At 37.3% G+C, this 26,526-nt stretch overlaps 1 protein-coding gene across 4 annotated transcripts in view; it reads right to left on the reverse strand.

Annotated features, from left to right (window-relative positions):
• The window catches only part of CDKL5 (cyclin dependent kinase like 5), a 182,716-nt gene that overhangs the window by 114,947 nt on the left and 41,243 nt on the right, over positions 1-26,526 (reverse strand). For 3 of the 4 annotated variants that reach the window (XM_070044733.1, XM_030843708.2, XM_030843709.2), the window contains 2 exons: positions 10,889-11,118; positions 7,882-7,916 (listed from right to left, as the gene is read on the reverse strand). In XM_070044733.1, the coding sequence (XP_069900834.1) occupies positions 7,882-7,916; positions 10,889-10,952 (99 nt within the window). In that variant the 5' untranslated portion in view covers positions 10,953-11,118. Of the gene's footprint in view, positions 1-7,881; positions 7,917-10,888; positions 11,119-25,655; positions 25,691-26,526 lie in introns of those variants that run through there. The other variant, XM_060292850.1, reaches the window with a different exon arrangement.

The raw sequence follows: 26,526 nt of genomic DNA on the forward strand, positions 1-26,526 counted from the left end.
GCTTACTTCCTGGCTCTACCACCTACTAACCTGTATGGCCTTCAGGAAATTAACCTATTATATTTGAGCATCAGTTTCCCTCATGTTAAAGGAAGGTAATTCTTTCTAACTTTTATAGTTGCTATGAGGATCTAAAGAGTAATGAAAATAAAGCACCTGGCATAGGACTTCCCTGGTGGCACAGTGGTTAAGAATCCGCCTGCCAATGCAGGGGGACACGCGTTCGATCCCTGGTCCGGGAAGATCCCACATGCCGTGGAGCAACTAAGCCCATGTGCCACAACTACTCAGCCTGCGCTCTAGAGCCCACGAGCCACAACTACTGAAGCTTGCACACCTAGAGCCTGTGCTCTGCAACAAGAAGCCCGCACACCTCAATGAAGAGTAGCCCCCTGCTCACAGCAACAAAGGCCCAACGCAGCCAAAAACAAATAAATAAATAAATAATTTATATTAAAAAAAAAAAAAAGCACCTAGCATAGCACAATGCCTGGAAGTTAAGAGGTACTTGAAACAGAGATTATTACTATTGCTTCTTAACTTAATTTCTCATTTATGGCCACTTGAATTATATTAGGAAGCTATCTCAAGTTTTTTTGTTTCCAAAGAATTTAACTCTTCATATTTGTGCGAATGTCCTTCTCTTGAACTCAAGTAATCTTTCATAGTCTCAGTGGAGACTGTTTTCTTCTCTGTATTCATTTTGGATGAAAAGAGAGCTATTCAGGCCAGTGATGGAACACAGTCAGGGTGAATAGATTGTATGTGTCTCTGTATGCCCAGTTCCTAGCAAAGTCCACTTCTCCGTTCTGACAGTTGATCATGAACGAGGTAACCAATATAAAATTTCCTACTTAGCCAGCCAAAAGATTTACCCAAGCCCAGCTCAAGGGAAAAGTAATTTTCAGTGGAAGTTCCACACTTTATTAATTCTATTCCTCAGACTCCAAGAGCACCAAGGGCAAAGAGACAAACAGAAACTGAGATTGTTGGTCCACTGAGGCCACTATGCTGTTTCCACTGTATTCTCCTAGTTAGGGCTGCTCAGCATTAGAAGTCAGCAAACTTTTTCTGTTTAGGAAGGGCCACAAAATAAACACTGTATTTTAGGCTTTGTATGTCATACGGTCTCTGTTGCAACTACTTAACTCTGTCATTTTAGCGCAAAAGCATCCATAGAAAATACGTAAATGAACGAGTATGGCTATGTTCCATAAAATAAGTGGCGGGCCAGATTTGGCCCACAGGCACTCAATAGATTTTTCTTAAACAAATATTTGGTTGAATTTTACTTTGTAATACCATGCCTAGAACACAGTGCTTTAAGTACAGGAGGTAGAAAAAAATTTTAATTTGATTTTTTTAATTAAAATGCTTTAACATAGGAAACAAACCTTTAAATTAAGAAATAGTGGGCTTCACTGGTGGCACAGTGGTTAAGATTCTGCCTGCCAATGCAGGGGACACGAGTTCGAGTCCTGGTCCAGGAAGATCCCACATGCCATGGAGCAACTAAGCCCGTGCGTCACAACTACTGAGCCTGCACTCTAGAGCCTGTGAGCCACAACTACTGAGCCCATGAGCCACAACTACTGAAGTCTGTGCGCCTAGAGCCTGTGCTCCGCAACGAGAAGCCACCACAATGAGAAGCCCGCGTGCTGCAACAAAGAGTAGCCCCTGCTTGCTGCAACTAGAGAAAGCTCGTGCACAGCAACAAAGACCAAACACAGCCAAAAAAAATAAATAAATAAAAATAAATTAAAAAAAAAGAAATAGTAAAGCTCAAAAGCACTGCAGAATATGAACTATAGCTTCTAGTGGTATTTCACGGGTGGGTTACTTTTTATATAAAAATAGATCCCCACGTACTACTTTCCAGTTACTGATTTCAACAACTGATAAAGAGTTATGCTTAACTATTTAAAAGTGTCCACTATACGGGCATTTGTTGATCAGTTCTTTTTCTTATATTTCCAGTGAATATATATTTCAGGCTGTGTAGAAAAATGATTCACACTCATTTTTGGTTCCTGAAATTTTAAAGTCACATTAAAGAACTAGTTAAATCCCTTAAGCAGAGACATTTATCAAAGACTAATGAAATTACTCATCTTAAGAAGATGTAGAAAGAATGTTCTCTCTCTCTCTCTCTTTTTTTAATATTTATTAATTTATTTATTTGACTGCTCCGGGTCTTAGTTGTGGTGTGCAGGCATGTGGGACCTAGTTCCCGGATCAGGGATTGAACCCGGGCCCCCTGCATTGGGAGCAGAGTCTTAACCATGGGACCACCAGGGAAGTCCCAAGAATGTTCTCTTAAAGAAGGAAATAATTATGTTTTATGATTGGCAGAAAAGGGGACTTTAAAGTCCATCTAGTGCTCCAGCCAACTCGTCCTCTAGACTGGGGGGCTGTGGAGTCGGGGGGGGGGGGACTGAGTCACTATAAGAAGGACAAATGAGGTAAAGTCTTCTATGTAGACAATGCATGCAGAGCTAGTAGTGGGGCTAGTTCTAATTTGACCATTCCCTTATCTCATTTACTAAAAAACAAACAAACAAAAAAATCCAGATTAGGACGATGAGGATAAAGGCAACCAGGAAGCCTGCAAAAGCCCCAGATTCTTCTGGTTCCCTGAAGAAGTCAGACTCAACTGGAAATTGACACCTGAGCCATTGTTTCTTTTACTGATAACAAGACAACAGAAACATGGGTAGTTTTTCCTATATCAACAGACTAGCAGAATTGGAAATACAAAATATTATAGTACAAAGAAGTATGATTCTGGTGAGACTTCTGTCGTGTTCCAGAGACTGTTCTACAGTCAATTGGATCAGAAACAAAAACCCGGTCAAGAGAGGAAACCACACAGAAGTAATGGTTCTACATGAGTGCCTCTGTAAGAAGAGGCAGATGTTTTCCCCCATTAATGATTCCTACTATCTTTGTTCCTGACCTGAAGTCCAGTTTAATATTGATATCTCATTAATCTTCATAACCTGCAGTAAATTCACATAATTTCAGACAGTGCAATTACTTAAAAAAAGATTATGATAAAATAATCAATTAATACTGAAATACTTCCAGCTTCTTACAATCTTTATGAAAAACCCCAAGCCTCGCTACAATCTTCTTCAAACGCTAGGAATTTTGCACACAAAAGCAAGAAACCACATCTTATTTTTATTTAAATAAGGAGGAATAAAATGACAAAGTAAATAATATCCCATATATTCTGTTTCTCATTGTTGACATCTTTTTTAAGTTTTAAAAACTCTAATAACATGTAAAACCTAAAACTAAAAATTAAAGAAAAACATCTGTTTTATTTAATGTGGGCAACAACCTGAAAAAATAAGTTTATTTTGGTCTAGTAGAAAATAACTGTATGGTTTTAGATGGCAACTATAAATAATCTGTTAAATTGATAATGGTTCATTGACTTTTCCTCAAGCATCTTCTCAAAATAGTTTGATTAAAAAAAAGTAACCAAATCATCATTCAGCTTTTTGGTGAAAAAATAAAATTAATCTGAAAAAGAAAAATGGAATCATTAATCCAAAATGCATATTGCTTGCTAAAAATGAAGGCTTATAACAAAAGACAAATTTGTGAATATTAAGTAATAACAAACATCCAAAGAATGCCTTTTAGTAGGGGAAAATATGGGTATTCCTACCCAGAAAATATTTAATCAAATCTACTCTTCCTACAACTCTCAAAAGAGAAAAATGACACAATCCAGATCTTCTCTATCTACTCTCTCCTTACCCTCTTGCAATTTGGCATTAATGTATCATTTGACTTAAAGAAGTCATTAATAAATGGCATTCTTAAATGAAATGGATTTTCTCACCCCTCAATCCTTATCATTATGGATCTTTTTTATGGATTTTTAACACTATTGGTGAATACCATTTAAAAAAAAATCTTTCTTCCTTGCTTTCAAGAGGTCTACTCCCTCTCCTTTCAGTATGATCATTTTAAACACGTCTTTCACTCTGCTCTGTACTCCCTCTTGGAAGGTTCATATCATTTCACACTTCCATCTCAGGTTCAAGGTAGCCATTTCTGGAGTCAGATCAAAGCCTGGTTTCGCCACTTATCAGCTGCATAATCTTGGCCCTGTTACATAGCCTCTCTCTGACTCAGTTTCCTCATATGTAAAATAAGGATGAGAGTGGGGATTAAATGTAAAACATCAAATAGAGTGCCTATCTACCATATATGGTAGATGCTCAATATATGGTATTTACTAATATCAGGTTTGGTATTCTGTTGACATTTTATTCTTTATTATGAAAGCCAAACTCATTATCTCTCCCTCCAAACTTATACATCCTTTACAAGTTTCCCAGTCAGATAAATGATACCAATGCTTTTCCAGTTTACCACAAATCCTTGGGATCATCTTTAATCCCTCCACAGGGACCCACCACTGTGCAAAAGCTCTCTACAGTGTCCTTCCTTTTTGGTTCTGTAATTTAAGTCAAGTTTATCATTTATTCAATACTTACAGCTGTACCCCAGTACTGGATTGTTCACAGCTTTGTATAACTAGCTATTCAAGAGCATTCGTTACCTACTACTTCAAAACAAACAAACACTTCTCATAAGTCAACCCCAGCCATGGGAAAGGAACTACATGAATCAGCACTTCACTGTCCTAGGCTCAATTAGCATCAATCTCCAACCTCTCTCTATCCTCTCTCTTGCCTCAAGTTCTAATCGCATCTCCCTATTTCAACTCCATTCCATTCTCCCTACTTTGTTGTGAGGATGACCTTTTTGGGTTTCTGGGAAGAAAAGTGTACTGTAAAACATGCCTCCCCTCTCACAGGCACTTCAAAGCAGACACGTAAAGAAAAAGAAGATCAGCAATGCATATTTACAGGGCAAAGGTCCAAGCCAGAACTTCTTCCAAGTGCGAGTAATCATAAAGCTCCATAAAGAGTTTAATAGTCACTGCTAAGAGTGTTCATATACATGCCAATATGTATATATAACAATAAACAGAAGTTGTCAAAAAGAAAGTACAGTTACATTTTTCTTTTTTAATTGGGCAGCATTTATTTCAGTAAATTAAGGAGTATGATCTTTGGTCTGGAATAGCCCAACATCATATTATGTTCACAAAAGACAAGATATATCTGTTTATAAACATGACCTCTAAATTTCTTGCAACAGGACACAGATTAAAACAGTGACTTTCTTTCATACTTGTTCAAATACACCATATGCTAGGAATTATTTAGTTATATATACAATCATAGCCAACATTCTCAGAAACAGATCAAATTTATGCATGTGATCACATACCTGTGTAAGTAATCACAAGAGACCTGATTTATACATTTTTATAAGCATTTTATTAAAAATTTAAAAGGTATGCAAAATATATGGGCATGATAACTTTACACATAATAAGCACAAAAGGGAGGATTATATCCATTTTTGACTATGAGATTTCATAGTTATCCATTCGTTTGATCCTAATGGGTAAATCTTATCAGAAGCATCAAATTCTCTATTTTTGGACAGTGGGGTAAAGATCTGAAGGTCTGATTCTAGCTGAAAAAAGGGTATACTGTAAGAAGTCTAATGACTAAACAGTTGCAAATTCTAGAAAGAATTTTATATTACTCTGAGTTAGGTACTAATTTATGCTTCAAATTTTCCATCCAGTGCTATCTTTTTAGGTACATGAAAGGAAAAAGCAACGATACTCAGACAGGTGGTCTGTAGGGCCCTCATTTAGTGAAGGGCAGTAAAAAAGAGGTATTTTTTTTAGATGCAATCCCATTTGCAGCAATCTCACAGGTTATTTTTTTATCTATTCTTCTATCTATTCAGACAGACCATAAGACATATAAGGGCAAGAAAACTATGGTTTATTCATCCTTGTAACTCAAAATGCCTTGCACATGGCCACTAAGAATCAGAGTTCACGTTTAGAGTCGGTTTCCCAAGAGCAGAGATGCCTGTTCTCGTCCACTTTCACTCTGAGCCCATCTTGCTGGCACTAATAGTGTGTATTATGAGAATGAGGTACAGTTAACAAGCATGTTTTAACAAATGAGTAAACCAGATATATGGAAAGATAAAAACAATATATTCAACTAATAAACTTTATTTGTACATAAAAGGCAGGAGAGCTTAGATAAGGTCATGCATATGGCTGATTCTCTTTGTTGTGCAACGGAAACTAACACAGTATCGTGAAGCAATTATACTCCAATAAAGATCTATTAAAAAATTAAAAAAAATTTTTTAATTAAAAAAAAAGAAAGTATAGGGGAAAAGGTCACGGGAAGAAGTGTGACAACGACTGAGAGAAAATACTGTTGGAAGATTTGTCATTATATATCAGAAATCCCTGGGTTTTAAAATTCAAGGATTAAGACTAAGAACTGAAGCTTCCATTTGCTATGTTGTATCAATAGAGCCATAGTACAAAAAGGAGTATTATGTTCATTAAAGAGTCAAATTTAATTTGGACACTAACAACCTATTTCCCCTGAGTAGTATCTACCCAAGAATTTTACTTTTTTAAAGCTTCCTAAATTTATTTTAACTCAAGGCACCTCCTTAAAAGCACAGCACTTCACTAGAGAGCTTTCTATTTGTTTAATTTCAAACTGCAGTGATATTTCTTAATTAGGAATTTAAGGTGCTAAATTTATTTTGATTACATTTAATTTATTATTTTAAATTCTTAGTCATCCTGAATCAACAGCCAACAGTATTCAAACCATTTTTTTAGGATTTACTGGCAGAGATCTTCAGATAACTATTATCAACATAAAATAACTCAAACACCCAATTTCAAGAATAATAGAAAATTCTTTGAATTAAAGAGATTTGTGATGTAAAACCCAAAATACATCAACTGTCATGAAGCCTTAAATTCAAAATGTAAGTAATATTTTGTACAATGGGAAAGAAAAAGCAAACATAAAAATTATATCATCTTTGTGTGTGTGTGTATATACACACACACACATACATATATTATGACAGATTGACAGATTGAGAGTTTAAATTAAATGGCTTAGGCTAAATTGCTAGGCTCATCTCAGATATAAATTATATCATTATAAAATATCCCAAAAATCTTTAAACCTTGGTCTTAACAAATTATACACAAAATAGTATGAGGCCAGATACTAATATTCAAACTAGGTATACCATAATAGAAAAATATTTAACCTAATGTTTGAAATTGTTACAGCTTCAACACTTGCCATCTTAACGGTAGTCTCTGAGTAAAACATGCTCAACACTGAGCAACACCTATGGAAACTTGAAATAATCTCCCTGAATAACTGGTGATTATTAATCATAGTCAAATAATCTATATATATAAGATTCATTTCAAGGCTGTTCAAGGGTGATCAACCACAGCTAACAGTCATAATCATACACTATTACCCCAAGCCCTATTTCATAACCAAACACCTATACACTACCCTTCAAAATCTGGATTCTGACCCAATAAGCAGTCTAAGTTATTGGGTCTACAAGAAAAATATTGACATGAAACTCCTCCTTGCTCTTAAGTACTTGAACATAAATTAAATCTGTCACTACTTTGATTTCTTCTCTACCATCTTTTCTCTCTCCGCATTAGGCAGCTTTTCACCTACACATAGGTCAGTTGAAAAAAAGAGCACATGACTGTAAAGAACTAACTACTTAATCATGATAAAGCTTACCCAAAGAAGTCTCTTTTTTCAGGGTTCCCATATTAATTCTCCTTTATTAAGCATCATCACCATCATAGCCAGTTTTAATTATATGCCCACATGCACAGAACACTACATTAGTTTCAAAACAGTTAAACATATATAGATATTTTCTTTTTAAAAATTATGTACTTGCCTTGTGTCTGCATTTAAGTACAACTCCATAGGCTCCTATAATAAAAAAAGAAGTAAACAATTAGGGGCACGTATACAAATTACAGCTCTTGGAGACTGTAGAATCAAAGTTCTATTATATTTACATTGGTTATCAATATATGGTATAATAATGATTCCTAAAACGATAATATTCTGCAGTGATAATGCAATGAGCCATATACAAAGAGAGCATGAATATTTATTATACATTTTTTATAAACCAAGAGTATAAGCAACCCATTTCCCCAACAAGTGCATATTCTTAAATGCTTCTCTTTTTAAAGAAAATTTCACTTTTCTTTTTTAAACTTAAGTTTAAAAATTTCTAGAGACAAGATTTGGACATAACAACTTTAAGAGTAAATTAAAATCACCTCAAAAGATTCTAGAGAACTCAAACTTTAAGAGTTAATGGTTTCACAAAGGTAGGCTCAAGCATGGAGCCTACCAAATATGTTCGCTGTCCTAGGAGACATTTAAATTCTCTTCTAAGATACTGGAATGTTTTCCCTGACTGGCAAAATAGTACAGGCCTCACCTCAGCATTCCAATCAATAACTAGTAGGAGTTGCTACATTTTTGCCATAAATATTAAAATCAAAGGCACCAGCAGAGGGGTCCAAGGATCTCTGGCCATTTATAGCCAAGCACTCCCACTTTCTTTGATATATTTCAAATGAGATACATCACTAGCTTTTGGGTTACTTATACTATTTACTAGCCAGTAAGCTGCTTCCTTAGAGGCAAAACACAGAGTTGACAGCAAGGAAATTGAGGCAAAAGTTATAATGTGAAAATATCTAATTAGGAGAATCAAAATATAATATATGATAACTGAAGTTTGTAGAAATGATTGACATTTACAGACAGGCAAAGCCCGTGTTCATCTCTGAGAAGAGGACTTCAGGGAGATGACATTAGGAAATGTGTCTCCAACAGAGCCTGGAGAGCCAGAATAAGTCTCCCTCACCCGGTAGAGATGGATGAATCTTATTATCACAGTTAGGATGAACCCAGCCATTACAGCCATCCAACTCAACTCCACAATCACCAGGCAATCATCCAATCCTCATTTAACTGCCCATGCTAGTTTTTCTGTGGGGTAAAAATGCACTGCTTAGGCTGCAGGGACATAGAGCTTGCTTGACAGTTTTTAATTACCTTAATATATATGTATTTCATAGTCAGAAAAGCATATGAGGTAGTTTACAAAGAAAAAAAAACATATAGCAATGATGGTTCTGACTACAATTTAAAACTGACATATTCTGATTTATATAACAGTCTGGTAGTTTTAGTTAATCTAAGCCGATCCCTGAGAAGATTATCACCTATGGGTATACTATGAAAAACAAGGCTATGATCCAGAAAATCTTAGGCCCAGAATCTGGAACATTCCAATCCTGTTACACCCAAGGAGCTGACCTTCTCCATCAAGTAGCTTTATGGCATGTCTCTATAATACTTTTGAAAAAACAAAAATAAAAATAATAAAGAAAGCAGGTATTATAAAATAATAGTAGATAACACATTGAAAATGAATTTTATCTACATAATTAATATCAATGAAAAACAGGAAAAGGAGTTGACTGGTGAAGGAAGAAGGATCCATTCTTTTTATATGGTTTCAAACTTCAGACCCTGAAGCAAACACGCAATGATTAGACAATATTTTAATTGTTTCTATTTATTTGAAAAGGATTTAACAACTTAGTATTAAAATCCAGAACAACTATCCTGTTGACATAGGTAAATTTTAAAACTTCTTTTGAAATTCAAAATATACTTGAAAATTCTGAAATATCAAGTTTTTGTAATATTTGCTTTAAAGATATAGATGCTAAGAAACCATAATTATAAATCACTTATATCGTGTTAACAGAATCATTTATCAAAATCTCCATAAAGTTATCTTTAAGCCAAGAGCAAAAATTACTAACAAGGGGCTTCCCTGGTGGCGCAGTGGTTGGGAGTCCGCCTGCCGATGCAGGGGACATGGGTTCGTGCCCCAGTCCGGGAGGATCCCACGTGCCACGGAGCGGTTGGGCCCGTGAGCCATGGCCGCTGAGCCTGCGCGTCCGGAGCCTGTGCTCCGCAACGGGAGAGGCCACAGCAGTGAGAGGCCCGCGTACCAAAAAAAAAAAAAAAAAACCTAACAAGGAAGAATCAGGAAGATTTATGAAAATGAATTACCATATTTCATCAAATTGGTATCACTGATTATAAGCATTAGTACTGCTAGTAAAGAAAAAGTGCTGTCAATCAAACCATGACATGCTACTGATTATAACACACATCTGATTTCAGAGATGTTAAAAAATGACCAAATTGGGCTTCCCTGGTGGCACAGTGGTTGAGAGTCCGCCTGCCAATGCAGGGGACACAGGTTCGTGCCCCGGTCTGGGAGGATCCCACGTGCCGCGGAGCGGCTGGGCCCGTGAGCCATGGCCGCTGAGCCTGCGCATCCGGAGCCTGTGCTCCACAACGGGAGAGGCCACAACAGTGAGAGGCCCGCATACGGGGAAAAAAAACAAAAACAAGACCAAATGGTGTGGTTCAGAATTTATAAAATGTGGTTTGTTATTCTCAAAGACAAATAGAAGTTATTTATTCATTTATTTATCATGTATTAAGGAAAATTTGACATACAAATTTTAAGTTAGTCAAAATAAGCCTAGCTGACATAAAAAGTAAATGTAACCAAAAAAATGTAGACTAAAGAAATCATGATTGCTAATGAAAAGAATGAAATGAAGGCAGCCTTAAGAAATCTGATTTCTTAAACTTTAAAGGATTTTTAAATGTTATTAACGTTCAATTGGAGAATAAGACCCAAATAGTTTAAGAGTAATTTTACTTTTAATATTTTACTCTTAGGCACATATGTGAATTGATAAAGGTTAAGTTAACAGAATCTGAATTAATAACTTTTTTGGTGGTAGGTATAATTGTACATTGCTCAAAAACTCAAGGAATGCTAAACTTACCTTCACCTACAACCCCAAGGATCTCAAATTTATTCATCACATTACCAATGTTAGGAATCTTCATGAAGACAAACTCCTCTTTTGATGCAAGCCACAGAACATGGCACCAAAAAAGAACTTCTAAGAAAGTTGTACAGTAAGTAGAACAAAAAATGTCCAAAGGAAGAAATTCTCACAGGTTGGCAGGAACTTTCACATATTTGTCCTAATGTGAAGTATTAAATGATTCCCTGAAAGAACAAACACAATTAAAAGTCATAAGTTTTATTTCTCAGTACTCTAATAAACTAACCAATCTTTTTGTACAGTTCTTTTAAAACCACATTAATGTTTCATATACTACTACTACTACTACTGCTACTGCTACTGCTGCTAATAATAATAGGAGGGAAGAACCCAAAATGAAACACAAATGAAAAAATGTACCTAACTATATTTGAAATGAATAATATAACTACACTGAAGGAGGCTGGGGGAAAAGAATTAACCCCAGGTAACTTCTGAAAGCAGTATTTTAACTACATACTCTCCTTGAACTAAAGACAAAAAGAAATATAAACAAATATTATACTCAGTTATTTGTTTTTACACAGAGATATGAAACTTTTTCATGTATATTCTAGGATTGAGCAAATAAGTAAATACACTGTGGACAATGTGGGTTTGGTTTCATTCTTATAAAAGGAAGTTACAAAGATGACAAGGGGGAAAGCTTGGAAATAAGAGTTAACCATATAGGGTCAGTTCTTAATATAGACAGATGTAGAAATAGATATAAATGTGTATGTAAATATACATACACACATACATTCTTCCAAAAGGTAAAACATGAATCTAACCATAGGCAGCAACAGACAAGCCCGAACTAAGGGACATTCTACTCAATAACAGACCTGTATTCTTTAAAAACGTCTACATCATGAAAGACAAGGAACAACTGAGTAACTGTTCCAGAAAAGAAGATTAAGAGTCATGATAACTAAATATAATGCATGATCCTGGTTGGACCCTAGACAAGAAAAAAAATTTTTTGCTATAAAGGGTAACTGATAAAATTTAAATGTCTACAGATTAGATAGTAATATTGTAACAATGATAATTTTTTTTGTTTTGACAATAGTAAGGTGGTTACATAAAACAATGCTCTTGTTTTAAGAAATGACAAGATGGATGAAGGTGTTCAAAAGGTACAAACTTCTAGTAATAAAATGAACAAGTCCTAGGGATGCAATGTACAGCATGGTGACTATAGTTAATAATACTGTATTGTATATTTGAAAGTTGCTAAGAGAATAAATCTTAAAAGTTCTCATCACAAGAAAAAAATATGTTCCTATGTGTGGTGATGGATGTCAACTAGACTTACTGTGGTGATCATTTTGCAGTACATACAAATATCAAATCATTATGTTGTACACTTGACACCAATGTTATATGTCAATTATATTTTGTAAAATAAATAAATAAGGCATAGCCCAGATCTCTAGAATAAGAGTCTAATAAAAAGCTTAACCAGAAAAAAAAGAGGAAGAACACCAAAGTTTTTAGAGATAAAGCTTGCAACTTAAACCGTTCAGAAAAAAATATGTACAGTGTATGGAGGAAGAGAAAGAGAGAGAGAGAATGATAAAGCAAATACGGTAAAATATTAACATTTGGGGAATAAGGGTCAAGGGTCTAGGAAACAGGAAATCCTTTATATCATCTTTGCAACTTTAAATCTGAAATTATTTCAAAATAAGTTCTTTTGTTTCAAAAAAACCTATCTTTAAGAAGAACAGCTGTATCAATATATAATATTGGTTTAAAAGGAAGAAATAAATCTAAACCAGTAAAGAAATTTTTTTTGCTGCCTATGAAATTTGAAACTTTTAAAATATATGAGTACCCCATGTGGTGTAAAGTACTGACACGGAAAAGTGTGCCGTTCTGTACACTAATAGTAGGAATGTAAACTTTCTAAAGAGTAAAATGTCCATAATTAAATGCTTTTTAAAAGTTCATATCTTGATAAAAGTATGACAAAAACATACAATATCATTCTTAAATGTAGAATTTTTAGATAGTCCCTTTAAAAATTAAGAACGTGAGAAGAAGTCCTACTATTAATACTTATTAACATTACTATTAAACATTTTCCTAGTGGGTTCCAGACAGCTCAGTAAAATAAGAAAAAATAAATGAATAAACTATATAGGACTGGAAAGAGGAAAAGGTAATAGAATTTACAGATATTATTGTCTACATAGACAATTCAAAGGAATCTACAAATTATTAGAATTATAAGTGTTAACAAGGTAGCTAAATATAAGCTCAATATACAAATATCAACTGTATTTGTAAACATCAATATGAAACAGAAAATGTAATTTTTAAAAATCATCTTTACAATAACAAAAATGGCACTTAGGATTTAACATAAAAGACACTCAAGACCTCTATTCATATATATATATACACACACATATACACACATAACATATATAGATCACACATATATGTGTGTGCGTGTATGTATATATATATATATATATGTAAACTTTATTCAAAGGCATTAAAGACGCATATCAATGAAGTTATCCCAATTTTAAGGCTAGAAAATTCAATACTATAAGAATATCAATTGTCTCCATATTAATCTATACAGTCAATGCAATTCCAATCAGAATCCCAAGAGGGTTTTCTGAGGAATTACAATAACCTGATTCTAAAATATATATGGAAGAGCAGAATTCCAAGTACAGCCAACACCCTCCCGAATAAGAAAAATAAGAAGGCTCAGCTTTGAGGGGAGGATCCGGCAAGATACTCTCTACCAAATATACTGAGGGTTAGAATTGAGCTATAGGACTTCCCTGGTGGTGCAGTGGTTAAGAATCTGCCTGCCAATGCAGAGGATTCAAGTCCTGGTCCAGGAAGATCCCACGTGCTGCGGATCACCTAAGCCCGTGCGCCACAACTACTGAAGCCCGGGCACCTAGAGTCTGTGCTCCTCAACAAGAGAAGCCACCGCAATGAGAAGCCCGCGCACTGCAACGAAGAGTAGCCCCCGCTCTCCGCAACTAGAGAAAGCCCGTGCACAGCAACAAAGACCCAACGCAGCCAAAAATTAATTAATTAATTTTAAAAAAAGAATTGAGCTATAAAAATTAAAACAGGGTGGTCTTGGCACAGAGATAGACAAAATTAGCCAGTGGAACTTATATGAGAGCTCAGAAGTAGACCGTACGCCAAAATCCCTACAGCTCCAAACCCACCTCCATGTCACTTCTCTGCTCAAAACCCTCCAGGGGCCTCCCATATCATTAAGAGTGAAAGTCAAAGTCCACATAAGCCACCAGGTCTTAACCTCCTCTCTCCTCTGATGTCATCTCTGACTCTTCTCTCCCTTGGCTTGCTCCACTCCAGCCACACTGACCTCCTTCCAGCTCAATATATAACAAAGTCACAGTTGTCCCTAATGCTAAATATTTGTCACTCTAATATTTACTTTAGGTCAGATTCTTATTGTCTGATTTTTCATTCAATATTTACCAAAAAATGTTTTTGAAAAAAGGCAAGAGAAAGCAGACACTATACTTATTGTAGAAAACAACTTTAATTCAATGGAATCACAAATTTTTAAAGGATGACTGTGACATCTAGAGAAAATGTCACAATTTCAAAAGAAATAAACATTTATTCTATTCATTCATTTATTAAACAAAAAATTACTCACTGCCTAACATGATTCAAAGAATGGGTAAATAAGACACACGAGACAGTGGTGAACAAGATAGGCAAGGTCCTTGCCCTCATGGAGCTTCACATGTTACTGAGGGAGGAAAAAACTACAAGATTATTATCATATAGTGATACATGTTATGAAGGGAGAAAAAAGGAGTGATTACCCAGACAGACAGCCCCCTCTCTAAAAAGGTGACATTTGAGGTGAAATATCAATAACAAGAACGAGCCAGCCATATGAAGATCTAAGTCAGTCACATTCCAGGTAAAAGATGCTCAGAGTGTTTCTGAGAATAAATCATTCTTTCATTTTCTACGGCTGATTTGGAAGAACACCCAGGAAACATTTAAATATTCTACTCTCTGTCCATAATGGTATGGCTAATTTCAAAGGAAACTAGAGATAAATATTAAATTATTCCTACTAAGAGACTCAGCACCCCCAAAAGTTCTGTATGTAAGTATATATATAAAGAACATTTGGTCCCACCTATTCTCTATGGAAATCAAAACCGACTAATGCAAACTGGGAATTAGAATTTAAATGTGTGAGTAAATATATAACATAGGTGTCAAGAACGGTCTTTTAACTACCAGTATTCATACTGAGGAAAAAAATTTATGCCAAACTGGATTTAACTACCATTTTACATGAATAACGCTGATTAATTTTTTTTTTTTTTGCGGTACACGGGCCTCTCACTGTTGTGGCCTCTCCCGTTGCGGAGCACAGGCTCCGGACGCGCAGGCTCCGGACGCGCAGGCTCCAAACGCGCAGGCTCAGCGGCCATGGCTCACGGACCCAGCCGCTCCGCGGCATGTGGGATCTTCCCGGACCGGGGCACGAACCCGTGTCCCCTGCATTGGCAGGCGGACTCTCAACCCCTGCGCCACCAGGGAAGCCCCTGATTAATTTTTTTAAGGCAGAAAAACTCAGACACTTCAGCTTCAAGTAACTAAATGACTTGGATGAAATGTCCCTTTGAGGACAAATACAAATGCTGGAGGTAATACTTTTAAAGAACAGCCTAAAAAGCCCCAAAGACTTAACAAGATTATGAAGAATTACCTGGCTGAAATCAAGGCAAAAGAATAGAACCCAGAGAGGTAATCCAAATCACCCAAAACAGTTTTAGCTCACAGACACTTGAAGGAAGATACAGAAAAAATGGGAGAAAAACAGACTTGCTCTTGAAACCTTTATAAATCCAGGGGCAAAAAGGTCAAAGGCAAAAGTGTTTCAGGGGCTTCCCTAGTGGTGCAGTGGTTGAGAGTCCGCCTGCCGATGCAGGGGACACGGGTTTGTGCCCCGGTCCGGGAAGATCCCACATGCCGCGGAGCGGCTACGCCCATGAGCCATGGCCGCTGAGCCTGCGCTCCGCAACGGGAGACGCCACAACAGTGAGAGGCCCGCGTAACGCAAAAAAAAAAAAAAAAAAAAAGGGTTTCAAAAAAAATGGTACAGATGAACCGTTTTGCAAGGCAGAAATGGAGACACAGATGTAGAGAACAAACGTATGGACACCAAGGGAGGAAAGCGGGGGGGGGGATGAATTGGGAGATTGGGATTGAGATATATACACTAATATGTATAAAATAGATAAGTAATAAGAACCTGTTGTATATAAATAAATATATAATTTTTAAAAAAGCGTTTCAAAAGAAGGAAGTACGATAAGCACCACTCACTTGGAGCTGAAACCCCAAAGAGCTATACTCCTTGGTAAAGGAAACCAGAAAAAAAATCAGTCCCAGGACAGACTTGAATTACAGCTTTATGTCACCTGAGTGACCTAAATAAACCTCTAAGTGTACCCTGGATTGAGGTGGTCCCACATTCAGATTGTTAGTACACAGTTGTCTGGTTGAAAGGGGTGGCGGCAGGCAGTGGGGGCAGGAGTCTGCAGGAAGGTAACATGAACCTAGGCATCACAACATTGTTACAGATAATTTCTTGTTTACATCGTGCAGTACATAATCAAAGATAACCAGATACACAAAGTAATAAGATACCATTAACAAGAACTAACAGAAATGACCAAACCAGAAAATGACCCAGAAAGACTTATAATATCAGAATTATCAGAAATAGCCTATAAGACCACTATAGGGTTGAATTAATAAAAGCCCAAGGGTTGAACATTTTGACAGAACTGGAAGGTCCAAAAGGCAGAAGAACAAATTGGAAAAATAAATTATAATTCCAGAACTGGAAAATAGAATACCACCAAGGGAACTCAACAGACAGTATAAAGAGAAAAAGTATCATGATACATAAGATTTTAAACATTTTTAAAACTTGAGCAAATGAAAATAAAAGGATAGCAAAGAACTGCAGAATATCATTTTTCCCCCAAGCACACACATAACATTTACAAAAACTGATAAAGTGCTAGGCCATAATGCGGTTCAAAGCAAATTACAAGGATTTTAATCCAAGGATGATCTCTCTCCAAAATGCAAGTATGCAAGAAATTAGTCACAAAAGAAATAACTAGGAAATATTCATGTTTAGAAATTAATACATTCTTAAAATAATCCATAAGTCAGTCAAAGAAGAAACCATAACAAACATTTAGAAGTAACAAAAATAGGGACTTCCCTGGTGGGGCACTGGTTAGGAATCCACCTGCCAATGTAGGGGACACAGGTGCGAGCCCTGGTCCGGGAAGATCCCACATGCTGCAGAGCAACTAAGCCCATGCGCCACAACTACTGAGGCTGCGCTCTAGAGCCTGCGAGCCACAACTACTGAGCCCACGTGCCACAACCACTGAAGCCCGTGCACCTAGAGCCCGTGCTCCACAACGAGAAGCCACCGCAAGGAGAAGCCCACCCACCACAACGAACAGTAGCCCCTACTCACCACAACTAGAGAAATCCTGTGTGCAGCAACGAAGACCCAACGCAGCCAAAAATAAATAAATAAATACATTTATTTTTAAAAAATTAGACAATAAAAATTAAAAAAATACAAATTCATGGGAAGAAGCTAAAACAATGCTTAGGGAGGGAATTGAAAGCCTCATACATGCGTATATCACAAAATATAAAAAAATAAACTAAGCATCTATCTCGAGAGGTTTTAAATAAAAGAACAGCAAACTAAATCCAAAGAAAGTATAAAGAAAGAAATAATTAAGAGCAGAAATTCATGAAATAGAAAACACACAGAAATAAAGAGGTCAAAAGAGCTGGATCTTGGAAATCAACTTTGGAACTAATCAAGGACAAAAGAGAACTCAGCCCAGTCAACACACGGGATTCTAGCTTTATGCTATCCTGAGCAGAGAACCCAGCCACACCGTGCCAGACTTCTGACCTAGAGAGCTGTGAGCTAATATATGGGTGCTGTTTTAAGCCACTAAGCTTGTGGTAATTCATCACAAACAACAGAAAACTAATAAAACAGTATTATTTCATTTATATACAGTTTTAAAACAGGCAAAGTTGAATTACAAACTATATTGTCTAGGCATGCATATATAAGTGGTAAATCTATTAAAAAAATAAGTGACCAAGGAAGTGTTTCTTTTAAAAATGAGGATATTTGGACTTCCCTGGTGGCCCAGTGGTTAAGAATACTCCTGCCAATGCAGGGGACACGGGTTCGAGCCCTGGTCCGGGAAGATCCCACATGCCGTGGAGCAGCTAAGCCCGTGCACCACAACTACTGAGCCTGCGCTCTAGAGCCCGCATGCCACAACTACTGAGCCTGCACACCTACAGCCCATGCTCCACAACAAGAGAAGCCACCGCAATGAGAAGCCCGCTGACCGCAACGAAGAGTAGCCCCCACTCGCTGCAACTAGAGAAGGCCCGCGCACAGCAACAAAGACCCAACGCAGCCAAAAATAAAAGTAAATAAATAAATTTATTTTTAAAAAATAAATAATTAAAATAAAAATGAGGATATTAATTATCTCTAGGGAGGAGTTGAGATTGATAAGAGATACAAAGGAGGGCTTTCTGGGGCACTGGTAATGTTCTATTTCTTGACTTGAGTGAAAGTTAGATAGACATTCACTAAAGTGTAAATTTGTTTTACGTATTTCTATGTTGTTATATTCCACAATAAAACAAGTTTTTAAGAAGTCAGAGAGTAATTCTGATAATGACACCATACATAAATAGTTCCGTGGTCATTTATATGGAGGCAAAAGATAATTTTTATCAAAGATAAAGCATTTCAATATCATATTAACCAAAAAAGTTTACCTCTCTCTCTCCAGACTCCACATATTGCCGTGTGTCTAGTGCTGGGTATCAACAACAAAACCAAAAACTCCCAGTGATGGATAACCTGGATGATGACCACACTCCAAAACCATGCCAGGGGAGGAGCTGGTGAGGAAACTGGGCAAAATAGGCCTCAATGAGAGATGACTGGCATCCCAATGTGTGAAGACTCTTTGAAAAAGAGGGAGTAGAGCGGGTGATTTGGGTTATTTCAGGGGGAATACCTAAGATCAGTGGTAGAAGTGAAAAGGAGACAGATGTCAGCTCAGTAGTGATTTGGACAATGATGAACCATCAATGGTTACTCATTCATTCTATAAATATCTTTCAGATCCTACAGTGGGCCAGCCCACCACAGATGCTTCAGGATACAGCAATGAACAACACAGACAGAGCCCCTGCTCTCATGGAGCCAATGAGGGGAGACAGACAATAAACAGACAAACACGATCATTCCAGACAGTGACAATTATTATGAAGGAAAGAAAACAGTCTTATGATAGAGAGTTTTGGAGACTGAAAAGGCGGGGTAAGTAGATAAGGTAGTCTGGGAAAGGTAGTCTGAGGAGGTAAAATTTGATCGAAATCTGTTTAATGTAAAGAAGCCAGCCATGGGAACAGGGATGTGAGAAGAGCGTTCAAGGCAGTACACAGTCTTAGAGAGCCTGATAAATACAAGGAACAGAAAAGATCTGTAATCCGAAGCACAGCACACTAGAAGGGGACCTGCAGCGGGCAGGAAGAGCCCGCTGGAAGCATTCTGGCCTGGCCGTGGTATTAAAGAGTTGTGTACTAAATTAGATGTCCTCTAAGGTCCCTTCCAACAAAAAGACTGTAAGAATCTCTCAAAAATGGTTTGAGTTTCCGATTACTAACCATTAACTTTGTAAACAAACAACAGAATGCTTTTTAAAGTGGACTTGTCTTGCACTAAGAAAGACACCTAGAATTAAGCAATCTTGTCTCTGCATTGGCAAGCAGGTACCTACAAGAACTGACAGAAATGTAAGGCTTATAATTTATTTCATAGATTATTAGTATTGAATTTAAGAGCTGCCTGAGCCTTGAATGTTTCCTCTGTTGCTGAAATTATAATCTTCATCTCAACGGTTCTTTTCTTCTTCCCAAAGAAAGTACAAAATCAGTTGAATCATGAGTTTTGTTTTTGTTTCTGGCATTGTTTTTATACATACAAATGAAAGAGCCATTTTGTCACTGAAATTGGATAGGAATGAATTTGGTACATGACAAAACTTCTGCTATAATAAGAGAGTTCGAATGGTTTGAAAGCATCTTAAAACTTGTGATCCATGTACGGAAAGAAATCATTTCCGTGGAAAGCACAGCCTTATGAAAAAAACATCCTACTCTCTTGCAGAGAATTCTCCATGTTGACTCTAAGTGAGGAGATAATGCACTTCTCACTCCTATTTAGTTTTCTTCCTTCATGGGACCACCTGACGTATTTAACAGGATCTTCATTTTGCTTTATTCCCCCAATAGCGAAGAGTAATTTGATTCATCAATCCATTCTCTATAATTCAGTTTCCATTAAATCAAACTGATACTTGAGTATCATGAGTAAAATACACACAGTTTAATAGCATAAAAATTTCAAACTATGAACAAATGTAGGGATACCAAGGGGGAAGGGGGAGCAGGATGAATTGGGAGATTGAGATTGACATATACACACTGCTATACGTAAAATAGATAACTAATGAGAACCTACTGTATAGCTCAGGGAACTCTACCCATTGTTCTGTGGTGACCTAAATGGGAAGGAAATCCAAAACAGAGGGGATATATGTATACATATGGCTGTTTCACTTTGCTGAAACTGACACAGCAGTGTAGAGCAACTATACTCCAATTAAGTAAATAAATAAATAAATTTTTAAAAATTTGAAACTGTGAATCATGTAGGTTGCCTCCGCACCCTTTACTCTTAGAATCCTTCCACAAGGTAGGAAATCCAGTCAATGTATCTCCTACCCAGTTACCTGATATTTCTCCCAGCACTGCCAACCCTACTAAACTCCCAGCCCTTCCTGAGTATCTGAGGGCCTCACGGTTCAGAGAGAAAAAGAGAACTAAACTGGGATCAGAGAAATTCAGAGTTCACACTAACACTGTACTATTTAAGATACACTATTGGTGTAAAAGGTTTTCAAAGCACTTGCATGAAAATGTATCAATTTTATCATGGTTTCTATGGGATAATTTGTTCTGATCTCCAAATTCTAAATAACTGAATTTAGAACAAACTTACAGAAGCTGGGAACCACCTAGATTTTGCTGGGTTGATGTGGATCAGAAAATGTGGTCTAAGTTATTGTCCTCTACTCCCAAAAAACAAACAAAAAACGCCACCAACCAAACAAAAAACAAAACACTGACTTTCAGATGGAAAAAAAGAGAAGGAACTGAAGGCCAAGACTGCTGAAGAACACCTACAGGCTTCAAATGAATTCAAGACCATTGGCCTAGATAACATTTCATACCTGAAATGCTTTAAGACTTTGGAGGTGAGATTGCTGAATCTCAGTGGTCTTGGGAAAGCCATAGGGAAAAGATGAGAACAAAGACTGGCCTAAAGCAAATGCAGTCACATTTTTTCAGAAAGGGTAAACCAGTACATTCTTTAAACTCCACACCTGAGAACTTAAAAGTAAGCAATCATTCCATAAATATGTCTTGAGAGTTAACTATATGCCAGGCACTATGACAGTCACCGGGAATATATCGGTAAAGGAAAGACACAAAACCCCTTACCTCACGGAGTTTATCAAAGGATCACACAATAAGTGTAAAACTGCAAATGTAAGTGCTATGAAAAAGAGCTATAAGGCTCTACAAGGGCTTGTACAGAGGTTTGCCACCTAATTAGGGAGGGTTGGCTTTTCCAGAGAAAGCTTTCAGTGGGCTGAGATCTGTAGGACAATTAGGCATAAACTTATAGAGGAGGAGGGATGCACCAGGAGAAAATTATTTATGCAAAAATCCCAGGTCAGGAGGGAACATGGCCAACACAACAAACTCAAAGGTGGCAAGGGTTGGGTGGTTAATAACCCAGTACAAGGTGAGGCTGGAAAAACAGCAAGTTGTTTAAGTAGTTTTATCTGTATCATGAGACAGAGGGAACCACTAGAGGGTTTTGAACAAGAATGGGAGATGGGTTCAGGGGGTGGTATGACAATCAGATGATTTGCATTTTGAAAAGATCACACAAGCTACAGAGTAGAGAACAGCTCTGTGCCTGGAAGGGGAGCTATCAATTTGGGGGTTTAACAACTAGGAAGCCACTGCAACCACCCAGGTGAAAGGATAAGGGCGGGATGGACTAAATTGGTACACATGAAGAGAAATGGAAAGATTTAAGATATATTTGGAGGGGAAGCCAATACAGCTGGGGATGGATTAGAGATGGGAAGTGAGGGAAACAGAAATCAAAGATAACTTCTTGGTTTGGGGCTTGGGCTATGAGTAGGTTGCTGCTTCTTGATGCAAGGAAAACTAGAAAAGGAGCAGATTAAGGGAAGGGAAGAAATTCAGGATTCCATTTTAGGCATGTTAAGTTTGAGTTTACATATCCATAACAATGAAAAAGGCAAAACCAAAGGAAAAAGAGAAATTTAAAAATGAGTAAGAGAATCTGCAACTTACATCACAAAAAGAAAGAACCCTAAAACATGAAATGTTCCTATTGCTTGATAAGAGGGGTAAGAAACCCAATTTTTAAAATGGGCAAAGTGATATGAACAAATAGTTCACAGAAGAGGAAACACAAATGGCTCTTAAACATATAAAAGGTTACTCAACTTTACATATAATAAAAACTGAAGATTAAAACTATACTGAGATACAATTTTTCAGATTAGCAAAAACCAAAACTAACGTACCATGTTGATGAGAGCATGAGGGAATTAAGCTTGCTCATATATTGCTGGTAGGAATGTATATAGATAGATAGATAGATACAACTTTTTAGAGGCCAATTTGATATCTTTCAAAACTAAAAACAAACATATTCTAATGACACAGCAATTACATTCCTAGGAATTTATCCTCAGGAAACACTCACTCACACTCACACACACACACACACACACACACACACACGATAAGCATATGCTATTCACTGCAGCATTGTGTGTAAAAGCAAAAGAATGGAAACAACCTAAATATCAAGAGGGGCCTGATTAAATGAATTATGGTACATCCATCCAGTTATTTTAACTTAGAAATGGAAGTGAAATACTCTAATATAGCATTTCACAAATTTGAATTTTCTCGATGATTTATTTTCCAATAAATCAAAACTAAACTTAAGATTGTATTCTAACTAAATACCACTTATATCTGTTTTGTACACTGATTCTATATATATTTGAAAAAGGAGGTTTATTGCTGTTTTTTGGAAGTTTGAAAAATCTACTAATTGAAAAAGATAAAAGTACACAGTAGAGGGACTTCCCTGGTGGCACAGTGGTTAAGAATCCACCTGCCAATGCAGGGGACACGGGTTCGAGCCCTGGTCTGGGAAGATCGCACATGCCATGGAGCAACTAGGCCTGTGCGCCACAACTACTGAGCCTGCGCTCTAGAGGCTGCAAACCACAACTACTGAGCCAGCGTGCCACAACTACTGAAGCCCACGCGCCTAGAGCCCGTGCTCCGCAACAAGAGAAGCCACTGCAAGAAGCCCGCTCACCACAACAAAGAGTAGCCCCCGCTCGCCACAACTAGAGAAATCCCGTGCGCAGCAATGAAGACCCAACACAGCCAAAAATTAATTAATTAATTAATTTTTTAAAAAATTACATGGTAGAGTTTACTGGTCCTGAAGACATCAAGTGATTTCAAACACTGTCAAATAATCTGGAAAATTCACAAAGGCTGCTTCCAGGCTAAACAATGTTAATGCTGTCACAAATTGATGTTACCAAGTTTCCAGATTCGTGGTAGACTGAAAATTACATCAGAAAGACACTAAATCCTGGGTTTCTCTCACCAAGGCAAAGTATCAGCTTTATGGTTGACCTTGACAACTTTCATTTCCTCAGTTAAAAAATAAGGATCCTCTGTTAGAAGTCCCACAGTTTCATTTCTAAACACTCAGAAACTCTCCAACTGAAAATGAGTGTCAAAATTCTCAATTAATAAATGTCAGTTAATAAAGGACCAGTATAAAATATATATAGCTTACCTTCTCTCTTTTCATTTCAGTTCCAAATCACCTACCAAGGTAAGTTTCAAGAGCAATTGAGTAAAATCGTTTTAGAACAAGGGAAGGAATGGAATGATTACCTTTCAGCCTATTTCAGAAAAACTACAAAACCAGAATAAGTGGAATACTGCTGGCCAAACATCTGGTGATTAAGCTATTCCTGGGAGGGTCACTTATTTCAAAGAGAAAGAACAAACAGTAACAAGACAGCAGCAACTCTGCAAGGCATGAAAAAGAAGTCTGGGATATTTTCCAAATGTGTTGGGAGGAAGTTATTTTTATTTACAGAGATATTTGTGTCCTATTTAAAATACAGAAGGAACTCAAAAAAAAAAAAAAAAAAATCAAGCTAAAGATCTTGTACTTCCCCAGCTGGATGTCCTGCTAACTTTAGAAGGATAAGTAACACTACTTTGACCAAAGAACAGTCAAAATTACAAGCAATTTTATCAAGGCCATTAATTGATGAAAGCATTCAATTAAGTACAAGAGATTTGAACACATAACTAATAAATAATAAAAATTTAATATGTTAAAAGAAAAGAAAGATAGGTTCTTTCCCTCAAGGAAATTACAATTAAAAATAAAACAAAACAGGGGCTTTCCTGGTGGCACAGTGGTTGAGAGTCCGCCTGCTGATGCAGGGGACACGGGTTCACGTCCCGGTCCAGGAAGATCCCACATGCCGCAGAGCGGCTGGGCCCGTGAGCCATGGCCGCTGAGCCTGCGTGTCCGGAGCCTGTGCTCCACAGCGGGAGAGGCCACAACAGTGAGAGGCCCGCGTACCGCAAAAAAAATAAAATAAAATAAAATAAAACAAAAGAAGATACGGTTAAGAGGACTTTTAAGCTATAGCTCTCTCCCACATACTAACTTAATAGAGCAGTCTCTTGAAGCTTTGGTTTGTTTCCATTTGTAAACTGAGGTTAAGTCACTCTGACACCAAATATGTGGCATCTTTTCCAACATCGAATCTCTAACACCTGGGTGCCTACAATCTAACTACCCAGAGTTAACATCAGACTCCACAGGTTTAAGGGCTCAGTCCCACAGACTTCCCTCACTTTAGATGCCAGTCACAAGTCCCAGGTCCCCAGGGCACCTGGGGGGTTTTCATGGAGGTTTTAGTACATAGGCATGACTGACTGAATCTGACTCGGCTAAAAAATTTGGGGGTTCCCACAAACCCTTCCTCAGGTTTGATAATTCCCTAGAATGACTCACAGAACTCAAGAAAATGCTTTACTTACCATTACTGGTTTATTATAAAGGATACAACTCAGGAACAGCCAAATCGAAGAGATGCAAAGGGCAAGTTACAGGGGGTGGAGGGAAGAGGAGCAAAGCTTCCATGACCTCCTAGGGTATATCACCTTCCCAGCACCTCCCAGCACTTCAATGTGTTCACCAACTCAGAAGCTCCCCAAAGCCTGTTGTTTAGGGGTTTTCATGGAGGTTTTAGTACATAGGCATGACTGATTGAATCACTGGCCACTGGTAACTGAACTCAATCTCTGGTCCCCTCTTCTCCCCAGAGGTAGGGGATAGGACAAGGGGGCTAAAAGTTCTAACCTTCTAATCATGGCTAGTCCTTCTGGTGACCAGGCCACATCCTGGTGTCATCTAGGGGCCTCTGCCAGAAGTCATCCATTAGCATACAAAAGACACTCATCACTCAGGAGGTTCAGGTGACATCTTGAGACAAGAACAGAATATGAGACAGACAAAAGGGTAAAGGCATTCGAGGAAAAGTTCTTGCTAAAATAGGCCAAAAAAAAAAAAAAAAAAAAGAAACCAAAACACGAGGAGTGTTTGTAGAACCCAAGTCATTCAGCTTCTCTGAAATCTAGGGCACAGGTCCAGGAATGACAGGAACGAGGCAGGGACTAAATCATTAAAGGCCTTGTATGCCATGCAACAGGTATGTTTCCCTATATTTTAAGAAAGTTTTCAACTGCTGCACAAGACACTTGAAGGCTACTGCCATAGACAACAGTAAATCAAGAGCAGCCTTTTAGATGAGTACCTATCAGTATTATGTTTCAGAAAAATCACCATGGAGGCAGGAAGAGGGTTAGGGAAGAGACACTAATCAGAAAGCTACTAAAAAAAAAAAAAAAAAAAAAAAAGAAAGCTACTGATTGATGGAGGCCAGGCAGTAAATGATGAAAATCTCAACTAAAGCAGCAGTGAGGAGAGAAAGGTGGATAGATTTGAGGTTTTTAGGAGGTGTACTCAAAAGACACAGTGCCAATTTAAAAATAGTTGATGAATGAGAAATGGAAAAGTCTAGATGATTATAAAATTTCTGCCTTGACTACTGGGCATAACTAAAACTGGGAATACAGAGGAGCATATGGAAAACAATATTACATGATTGACAATTATGGGGTCATTTAATTGTCATTTATTATGGGAAGTTTTATACTGCAAAATGCAGAGA

The sequence above is a fragment of the Globicephala melas genome, chromosome X (assembly GCF_963455315.2).
Source record: "Globicephala melas chromosome X, mGloMel1.2, whole genome shotgun sequence".
Classification (NCBI taxonomy): Eukaryota; Metazoa; Chordata; class Mammalia; order Artiodactyla; family Delphinidae; genus Globicephala; species Globicephala melas.